Source organism: Microtus ochrogaster, chromosome 4 (assembly GCF_000317375.1).
Source record: "Microtus ochrogaster isolate Prairie Vole_2 chromosome 4, MicOch1.0, whole genome shotgun sequence".
Lineage (NCBI taxonomy): Eukaryota > Metazoa > Chordata > Mammalia > Rodentia > Cricetidae > Microtus > Microtus ochrogaster.
Genome location: NC_022011.1, coordinates 32,400,404 through 32,411,303, shown reverse-complemented (window position 1 = coordinate 32,411,303; position 10,900 = coordinate 32,400,404). Strand labels below are relative to the sequence as shown.

Here is a 10,900-nt window from a genome sequence, read left to right as displayed (position 1 = left end):
GGGTGTTAGGCACACAGGACACCTTGAATGTCCCACGGATGGGTGTTAGGCGCACGGGACACCTTGAATGTCCCACGGATGGGTGTTAGGCACACTCCACTCTAAGCTCCAGCAGTGCTGACTGCAGAGGGGCTGCATGTTGCTAACCTCACTGACGAACACAGAGAACCGGGCCAGAATCTGCAGGGTGAGCCTCCACAGACGGTGCGCTAACAAAGGCAGGAACATCTCATCCGACCAGCATTTCTCCAGGCTGCTCCAGGTTCTGTGAGAAGCCAACAGGCAATACGGACTTCCATCTGAAGAAAAACCACGTCCCAGGGTAGATCATTATTAGGTCAGAGCTGCCATCAGCATACAACTCAAAGTAAAGCACAGGCCGTGCTGTGGCCACAGCACGAGATCACGTGTCTTTGGTAACGCACCTGACACTGTTTCCCAGGCATGGAGTCAGTCAGCATCAAACACTGCACCGAACTACCTTTTAGTGGGTACTTTATACCACAGCAGCACACACACAATGATATGTGGCAGCTTGCAAGGCTTAAATTTCAGTTTTTATCCTGTCTTCCCCTACCTCAACATGGCTACTATCCTCACAGAGAAGGTCAATTCCTTCTGACTAACTATTTCTCCAGAGATGAACAGAAACAACTCCACAACCCAACATGAGGTTTCAGGATAGACCTGGCTGTTGGAGCAGGCACTTCAGCAGCAGAACCAGGACCCTGTATGACACAGAAATACTATGTATCTCAATGGCTATCAAGAATGGGGTGTCATGAGTCTGCCATCTGCCCATAATCCCAGGAGGCCTAGGTTGTGCTCCAACCGAGTCCTTCTCAGGAAGGGACAGGAGCATGCAACCCACGTGCAGCCTTCACATGGCTGGGCTGGGACCAAAGTCTACAGACAGCTGACTGAATCCACAGCATCCCACAGCATCACTGGATGTGTCCAACCTCAAGGGTGCTAGTCACAGAGTCTGTTGTGGACAGTGATCTCACACAGGGGTACAGCCCAGACATGCCACATTCAGGTTAGAAAAGGTCAATTTGGAACTTTGTAAAGCATCCCTTTACATCATATCTCTAAAGCAAGAAATTCAATGAACCAAAAGGCTCTTTCTGTTGCACAAAGAAAGAAGTTTCTGAGAATTCAGCCTGTGAGCAGAGTCCTTGCCCAGCATGCTATGGGACCGTGAGTTCAACAGCATAGAAAAAAAAGTCTTATTTTGTTTAATAATAATAATAATAAAGATGTTAAGCCAGTGTCCTTACAGCACAACTCACTGTATGGCAAGAAAAGGCAGGAGCACTCCCAGGACCAGGGTTGAGCTGGCTGGTGAGCTCAGCTAACCCCTTTAGGGACACCTGTTGTTTCCATTCTAAGGTTACCTGGGGCGTCTTCCAGCCCATCTGTGAAAGATGCTTCTAAGGATCCTGCCACTTCTCTAAACCTGGGAAAGAAGGACACGGATCAGTGTTGTCGGTTCTGCAAATGCTTCCCTTACCTAGCCTCCTTTCTTGCCCACTGACACCCGATATTCTCAAGGCTGTCCAAGACACCTTTTTTCTTTTTACTGTGTAAGAAACAAACTCCTCGACCAAGCCACTATTCTGTAGGTTCTCTGCTATATGCAGCTAGTCTCAAATACACATCATCCAAGTCTTATTAAGAGGATCCCTTAAGTTCCACTTTGTAGTAACACTTCAAGGCCACATAGTGCTATTTCTAAACCCCTCTATCAGCAACACCACTGTGAAGAAACGTCCCAAAGTAAGACACAGGAAAGCTGGCTTTGCACCCGTGTTCATCACTTAAGGGATGAACCCAAGGTCCTAGTCAACACTGGGCTCACTGAACATGCCCTTCTGCCTCTGGTGGCCTTCCCGCTGCTCCCTACATCCTGATGACAGCCAGTATCCAGCGTCCAAACACCCATCAGTTTTGGATTTCACTGATGGAGACGGCGTTTTCCTGACTGCGGAATGAAGCTGTCCTACGGCTTTGACAACTGCCTGCTTCCATGGACACGGTTTCCCAACGCTGCAGCCTCTGCACATTCGTGTCCTTGCTAACTCCCTACTGACAGGGAACTCTGACTTATGCTCAAGACGAGCTCATCCAAGTGACACTTTTAGAGTCACTCCATGGAAACGAGCTGTGCAGGAGCCTACAACAGGCCGGCCTTGGCAACGCAGAGAAAAGTCACAGAGCAGAGAGACAAGTGGAGAAGCGGCCCCCAAGGCAAGGCCTAGAGAAAGGGCTGCGGTGGCAGCAGTAGACACCAGGCCTAGAACTCTGCCACAGCCCCACAGCATCTTTCAAAATCTACATAAAACACAGGAAAGGAGCCCAGTGTAGAGGCCTAGGGCCTGGTTCCGCTGTCCACATGGAAAGCTAAATCTAACTAAGAGGCCAAGGTAAGGATGTGCATGGCTGGGGTACAAGACAGCACCAAACACAGCATGATATTAGACAGGAAAACAGGCTGTTTAACAACCTGGGTAAAGGTACGGTGCCCCAAGTTATGTGAACACTTATGACAATTCACAGGAACGATGGAAAGTGCTCTCTGACAGCGAGCACTCCACAGGGCAGCGGTACATCTGCTGGTCAGCCAAGAAACACAGCTCAGAAAGAAAGGCCCAAGACAGCAGGCATAACTGCCTGAGGGAGGCCAGTGCCTTGCAAAGCTGCTGACTGCCATGGTCCATGGTGAACCCTGAGCAGCCACGTGCGGCCTTTAGATGCACTCGAGTGTCACTGCCCAAGGGATCTCAGTAGGAGAGGAAAGACGTCTAGACTCTAACATTTGGGTTTGGGGGAGACTCCACCTCCACTCCTCCCCGAGCATCATGATCTACAGGAAGTAAGAGCATCCTTATAACATGACACCTGGGGCAGCCTGCAGTGGAGGGTGATGCCTTCTCTCTGCTCAAAGGATCACAGCATGAGACATAGAAAACCCGCGGACATGCAGCTCTGAGAACAGGGAATAGGGAGACAGGGCGAAGATACCTAAGCCTTTATATCATGATTCCACGTCATAGAAGGAACTACAAATCATACACTCACAAGAATGTTCTGGGAGCATGTTCCAGCACTCCTCTATCCATCTGAGCTGTCTGGGTCACGGGTGCTGTACCTGCTCTACTGAAGCTCACGGAACAACTGCATCAGCGCAGACCCCGCGTCTCACTTTAGCAACCCTGCATTTCTTTCTGAGGAAGAGACTGGGAAATGAAGAGCAAGCTCAGGGCCGGGGTGACAAGGAACACCTGGCTCAGGGCATTGTAATTTGCTGTTCAACAATTAACCAGGTGGGCGGCTCTCACAATTAGGGAGCCGCTTCTTGTTTCCAGTCAGCAATTCTCTTCAGAGCGACAGCACAGTCTGGGAAGCACCTGGCCACCCGAACAAGCAAGCCTATGCGCTTCACTCAACACTCCACTCACAAGCTCCAACAATGCTAGTCTGGGCAGGACCTGCCCCACCTGCCTCAGGAGATGCAGAAATGGCAGCCCTTCTGTTTGCTTCTTGGGGCAACAAGCTGCTGAGGACTTGTCTGAATTTCTCAGCATTCTACAGACTTGCTTGTTGATACAGAAGACAGATCATGAGATCTGGAAGGAAAGTCTCACTGTCTTCCAGGTCAGGGAACAAAGGTCACGAAGGTCAGAGAGGAGAGAAAATAACCACCTGCTCTTCAGACACTGAGCCAAGCACAGGCCCAGGACTGGGGCAGATGGTGACTGGAAAGGACAGTGACCGTCGTCCAGCACCTTCAGCGCTCTTCATCACAAAACCAGAGCGACTGTGGCAACGAAGCCAGGCCTGGAGTCCAGCTTCCTCCAAGTCCAGTTTCTCTCCTACTACCAGAAACACACGCTTTCTTGGTAGTTGAGCATCAATGACATATGGACACCTTCACTTTGATTCTCCCACCTTAGAAAACCACTGACTGGAGTACCATCCCCTCCCAAAACATTTAAAAGCCTTAATAATAATTTTAAAATGTTAGTTAACTAGCAAATGCTAGTCAGCTGAGTGTGGTAGGCACCTATAACCCCAGGAATTGGGAGGCTGAGGCTAGAGGATCATGATTTAAGGCCAGCCCAAGCCCCCTAGCAAGACTATGCCTCAAACATGAAAAAAAAAAAAAGACTATTTACAAGGGCAGGATGTGGTGAGTGACTGACCTTAGCTGAAAATAAACAGGTAGGTTCCACTTATTGCTGAAGCTGTGATAGGCAGGGTGTGCTCGGAGTCGCTTCACACTGGCCTGGGATCCACACTGCCGTTCAAACCTCTGTACAAAATCCATGCTCACAGTGTATTTCTAGAACAAGAAGAAATGGTGGGATTTTCTCTGTCAGCACACTAGACAGAGTCAGCAGCATATGCTTACAACCACAAGCAAGACAGTAAAGCTCAACACGAATCAGGCTAGCGCTACTGACCTTAGGCAGCTTGCCTCCTAACTTCCCACCCCATGAGAGTTCAGCCATGCCCAGCATGGCTCTGTGACAGTCCCCAGGACTCGTAGGGAAAAGCCCGCATGAAGCCCAGGTGTCACACTACAAGCCGAGGGCTTTTTAAATGACGCACTCCGGTTCCAGGACAGCCCTGACCTCCGCATGGGATCACAGACAGGAGACTAAGCAGCATAATTCATCAGCAGCTCTCCTCACTCCACAAGCTGAAGTCATTTAAAAGGAAAAGAGGAAGCGCCCCCATCAGATGAGACATGGTATCAGTCCGTGGATGCGCGGTGACAGAGGGCTGACAGACAACACTGAATGACGTGGGCCATCAGCAATGACTTAACCTCACAACTGTCTAACGAGGGAATCATGACAACCATTCCTCCTCCTACAGACACAGCTAGGAACACAGAAAGACACACTTGCCTTATGTGGGGTCTCCTTCCCCTAAGCCCCAGGCTCCCTGCAAATCTTACTGGACTTTTAGCTCTTTCTCAGTTAGAAATAGCTCAATACCCTATCACCAAATCCCTAAACTTAAAAGTTCATGCAGATAAGGATCTCACTGTAGTCAAAGCCACAGGTCTTACATTTCTTTCACTAGTTTGGGGCAACTCTTACCCTCTGTGGTAGTGTAGGTGTAAGAAGGAAAGACAAAGGGGATTGCCCCGTCTCTGAAAACAGGGCAGACTGAAAGGGTACAAAGGCCCACCCGCTGAGAAGAAGTGTGGCACAGGCACAAGCTGGAGGCATTTCTTGAAAGAAGAGACCCACAGAAACTGCAGCCACCAATACTGGGCCTGAGGGCCTGCTCGGTCCTGGTCTAGAATTCTGGAGTTCAGGTTCTCTCAGAAAGGCTCCCTTCTAAGCCTTAAACCTCTGCCAAGTCACCTACAGTCCATATGAGTCTCGAAAGAACACAGCAAAATAGAAAGCCTCCCAATAAGCTAGAGAGTCCATATGGCTCTTTCACCCCATGTATGGTATCCAATCTAAAACACGCAATAGTTTTTAAAATCATAAAACCTGGTTACAGCCTGATGAAAACACAAGTCACCACATCACCCAACACCCCAAGAGCAGGACAACAGCAGGACAACAGCACAGTAGGCTTCTCTGGCACAGGAAGCTCCAGACTCGTCTGAACTGAAGCCTCTGGACAGCTGAGAGTACTAACGGATTAAACAGGAGGTCAGGAAAAGAAGGCAGGACCAGAAATGACGACGATGGTGATTAACACTGAGCACAGGACACTCAGGCAGTTCTCACAGAACCGAAGAAAAGTTCTGTCCCAAGAAGAAAGGCCCAGAGCAAAAGCAAAGGGTCCGGGGAGGACAGAGACCCTGAGGAAGGAAAGATGACAGCTCAAGAGACGGCACATATTACACTGCAGAGTGAATGGAAATGCTTGTCCTCAGTGCAGGAAACAACGAAGTCCAGGACCCTAAGATGTTCACAAGGCACCAGAGTCAGACCCTAACAGCAACCGGAGAAGACAGGTAACCTGACTGTTACTAGGCCAAAGAGCTCCATCTCTAGCAAACTACTTTCCCCAAAGAAGAGCCAGGTCATCATCTACAGACAAATGTAAACTGAGAGCTTACTGTAAAAACAAAAAGTGTGCAATCAATGAGGCTTACTATAAAGCCTTCCAAGGGACGAGATACAGAAAGAAGAACAAACATGCTACCATCTTCAGTAAGCAACAGTTGACGGAGGAGAGGATACACCCGGAGTCGTTCATGGAATGATGACCATGAACACCAGGAAATGCCCAATTTTAAACCTAGGAAACTGGAAGAGCCAGGGAGCAGCATGTCCAACTGGGGAAGAGGCCACAGAACATGAATTCACCTATAATTCTCTTAAGTGAAGAGGGGAGAACACACATGCTTCTTGTGACTTCAACAGCACAGAAACAATAAAAAGAGTGGAAGGAAAAACAGCCCAAAGGAGAAAATCCTCCAAAGCCTAAATTACAAAAGGGCAGGAAAGTGGGGGAAAAGGGGACGGGGAAGAAGAAGACAGGAAGTAAACTAGGGCAGAGTAGAACAAAGTAAGGCCACCACACCCTGAAAGCCACATAACTAAGTAATGTTATTATGGACAGAGCACCAAAGCAAGCTCCCGAAGCAGGAGCCGGGGCAGGATGGTCACCTTCATGTTCAGTGCCATCAAAGACAACAGTGGGCCCCGCCAGGAGTGCCTCCTGCCATCTTCAAGGTTGCTACTTTTCCTCAACATTACATACCAGAAATGGACATGTGTGTGGCACACATGTGGGAAGTGCTGGGAGTCAGAACCCAGGTCCCCATGATTTCCCGCACCAAGAGCTCTTATCTAGCTCACACTTGACTTTTCATGGAAAGCAACTGCGTTGATACTGGCTTTATGAGGGTCTTGGGGTTTTTTAAAGGAACGTTGAAATTGTTGTATGTATCCTCTGGGCTGAATTATGAGCACAATCTAAGAGGAGAGTGTGCTCTGGACAGACAGCTCAGCACTTAAATGAGCATACTGGTTTTTTTTTTCTTTTCTTCCTTTTCTCTCTCTCTCTCTTTTTAAAATCGGGTATGGATGATTTGCCTGAGTGTTTGTCTGTGTCACTTGCATACTTGGTGCCTAGGGAGGTCAGAAGAGGCTTTGGGTTCTGGAACTGGAGTTGTAAGTCACTGTGTGGGTGCTGGGAACCTAATCAACACCCTCTGGAAGAGCAGCCAGTGCTCTGAACCATTGAGCTACCCCTCCAGTCAAATGTGTACTGTTGATTCCTAGTGCTACATCATGAGGCTTACAATCACCTCTAACTCCAACTCCAGGCCACCTGATGCCTTCTTCTGGATTCTGCACTCAAATGCACATACACATCCCCTCTGCACACACACAAATAGAAATAAAATCTTAAAATGAAATGAGAGCATTCTTATTCCTCCAAGTATCAATCATATCCACACTTGAAAGAAGCAGTTTGAGCTCAACAACTTGCTCAGCTATCCCAGGTTTTTCATTGACTATGACAATGACGATGTGACTTTCCCTAGGCCAGAGAACATGTTTTAAGAACCAAGATGACAAGGCATTACCTCATGAAAGGCGTCAGGATTCCCTGGATTGAAGAGTGAGGGGAGCTTTTCCTCTAGTCCTCGAACTATTTCTGGCCACACAGAGTTCACCAAGAAATCATAGCCAGGAACGATGGTGCCTTTCTCACTGTGGGTAAGAGCCAAGATCAGTCAGCTTACCCTACCCTCTACCTATTGCACTGTGTTTAAATAAAGGCCCTCAGCCTAAATCTTATTTTAATTGTTGTAAAGATTATACTTCGTGTCTAGATTATCTCAATATCACTTCTGGGTCTCAGTGTTACATTGACCTTCACTCCCGCCACCTCCTCCATGATCCTGTCAGGGAGGAGGCAAAGCCACTGCATAAAGTCGGTACAACTCTCCCACTCACAGGCCATTTGGGAAAAAGCAGCCTAAAGGCAGGCATAGTGGCACCGGTCTGCCTTTTCAGCACTCATGAGGTTGAGACAGAAGAATTACAAATTCCAGGCCACATAAAAAGACATGGTCTCAAAACCAGCAGTTTCATATCACAGGAAAGACACTTATTGTGGGCATGCAGGTTTACTATCCTATCTGTTCCTAAAGCACTTTGCTTCCACACTCTTAAGAATGTATTCAGTTCTAAAATTCTATGACATTTCATGCAAAATTGTGGTCACAGGTCTTGAGATAAGAGGATGCTTAGTTAATGTGTGTGATTTATTATGTGTTGCCTGAACTAGGTACTAGATTTCTACTCTGCAAATTTAGCACTGAGAGAAGACCACACACTTAAGCTTACAGTGAGGTTTCTGTATGAAAGAGGTCAGCTACCAGTGCAGAACCAGACAGTTAGGGGTCTCCATTGTGCCAGGAGGCTGCACCCTCCCTACAAGCACTGAGAAGTCCCGAGGAACGGGGGAGAAGGTTCAGCATGCAGATCTGAGATCTGGAAACCTGCTCAGGTCCTGCTGAGTTAGACAACAGAAGAATGGTCAGGCGGCAATGGTGAGAGCAAATGGATATTTACTGAAGAACGAAAACCGACCAAAAGGAGGAGAACTAAGGACGGTCTTAGGATCAGTATAAAACTTGCCAACTTGAACGCTGGACACTGGGGAGTAGCTGAATGGAAGAATGTACATTTTGCTTGTATAGGGTATATTGGTGTTTCATTTATATTTTAATGAATAAGGCTTGCCTGAAGATCAAAGAGTAAAACAGCCACACTGGTCAGTCATACAGAGCAGGCAGTGGTGGCACACACCTTTAATACCAGTAGCCAACACTAGTTAGCTAGAGAGGCCAGGCGGTGGTGGTGCACACCTTTAATCCCAGCCCTAGAGAGGAATACAAGACAGGAGGAGACAGCTCGTAGCTCAATCTCATTCTGAGGATTCCTGGAGGCAGGATCTCCCTTCTGGTCTGAGGAAGAGGTAAGAGCCAGTGGCTGGCTGCTTTGCTTTTCTAATCTTCAGGGTGGACTCCAATATCTATCCCAGTGTTTAAGACCAGCATCAGAGGGGCTGGAGAGATGGCTCAGAGGTTAAGAGCATTGCCTGCTCTTCCAAAGGTCCTGAGTTCAATTCCCGGCAACCACATGGTGGCTCACAACCATCTGTAAAGAGGTCTGGTACCCTCTTCTGGCCTGCAGACATGCACACAGACAGAATATTGTATACTAAATAAATAAATAAATATTTTTTTTAAAAAAAAGACCAGCATCAGAAAACCAGAAATGGCTTGTTTTGTACATGGAATGAGAGTTGGACCATGGCCGCTTTCAGTTTAAACTGGAGTTGGGGAGGGGCTCAGAAAGGAAATGGAGGGCTCCAGCAGAGAAGCAGCCTGAGAGCTGGCTTCACTGTACCGCACATCCAGGCTGTCGTCCAGCAGCAGGAGGAGCAGTAGCACACCAGGCTCACAGTGGACCTGCTCACTAAGCCAGCCCTGGGGAGCAGCTCGGGCTGAACCCTTGAACTCACCTCGACACAGCTCCTCCTGTGACCTCCCGGAGAAGGCGGCAGTGGTGGGGAACGAATTCCAGGAGCTTGTTATACATGAGCTGAAGGCCATGGGGATGAGACTTAACAAACTGTTCAACAATCACCTACAATAATGGAAACTGTTTTAGAATGTCATTTAAAAGAAGACCATGAACTAGATACTACAAAAGTGGGAGGGTTAAATTTGGGCCACTCTTCTGCTCAGCTGGTTTTTGTTTTTGTTTTTTTTTTTGAGATAGTCTTACTGTACAGCTTGACTTGAACTTACCAAGAAATCAGCTGGCCTCAAACTCACAGAGATTTGCCTGCCTCTACCTCCACAGTGCTGGGATTAAAGGCGTTCTCAACACGCTCAGGTTAGCTGTATTTTTTCTAAATAGTAAAGCCAAACTGGTCCCATTCAGAATCAGTTGCTATGTTCAGCTACAAAGCCCTGACTTGATGTGGGCAGGAAGGAGGCTAGGTGGCAGAGACTGAAGAACCTGCTTCCTCCAGAACAGGTCTAGATTAGAGCAAGGGGTCCACTGCAGTTCCCTCACAGCCCGACCCTGCACTCTTCTATCACTAGTAGGCTTAGTTAGCGTAGGTATAGGCAGACAAATGAAAATTTATTCAATTTTAATATTTTTGATTGTAAGGTTGAAATTCAAAATATAACAGACACTATAAGTTTTAAAGGTCAGGGGGTCATAATTCACTTAATGCTATCTTTAAATGAGAAATGTCTTTAGACTCATGGTTGAATACTTGGTTCCCAGAGGTAGAGCCTTGTGAGGAAGTACTTCACTATGGATGGGCTTACCATACTTCCTGTTCCTGCTTGCTGCTTCCTGTATGTGGATAAAAATGTGACCGCCCAGCTTTCTGCTTTTGCCAACATGCTAGGTCCTCTCTGCCATTCTAAGCTTTATCCCTCTAGAACTGCAAGCTAAAATAGACCCATTCTTCCCAAGTTAATTTTGATCGCGGTGTTTTACCACAGCAATAGAAAGCAAACTAATATACTCGATGTGCCTACAAATTTCAAATGCTTCTTTACCTCAGCACTACAGACTTAGCTCAGTGAAAGGCACAGGCTGGGATCTGTAACTGAATTATCCATTTACTAGTAAATGCCAGGACAGTTTGTTCTTCCTTCACAGACAGTCACAGAGTGTAACAAGATAAAAACATGGGAAACTGAAAACTTGCTTTAACAAATCTAAGCTTGCCCAGGATTAAAATTAATCTCTATAGTTAATGTCAAAGATGTACAGTAAGCAGGGCGGTGATGGTGCACGCCTTTAATCCCAGCACTCGGGAGGCAGAGGCAGGTGGATCTCTGTGAGTTCGAGACCAGCCTGGTCTACAAGAGCTA

At 47.5% G+C, this 10,900-nt stretch overlaps 1 protein-coding gene across 1 annotated transcript in view; it reads right to left on the bottom strand.

Annotated features, from left to right (window-relative positions):
- Positions 1–10,900, bottom strand: part of Cog2 (component of oligomeric golgi complex 2) — a 31,632-nt gene that overhangs the window by 7,131 nt on the left and 13,601 nt on the right. Inside the window, exons 8-12 of the mRNA XM_005345872.2 lie at positions 9,523–9,647; positions 7,574–7,700; positions 4,206–4,345; positions 1,398–1,459; positions 148–299 (exon numbers count right to left, since the gene is read on the bottom strand). Coding sequence (XP_005345929.1) covers positions 148–299; positions 1,398–1,459; positions 4,206–4,345; positions 7,574–7,700; positions 9,523–9,647 — 606 coding nt within the window. The remainder of the gene's footprint in view (positions 1–147; positions 300–1,397; positions 1,460–4,205; positions 4,346–7,573; positions 7,701–9,522; positions 9,648–10,900) is intronic.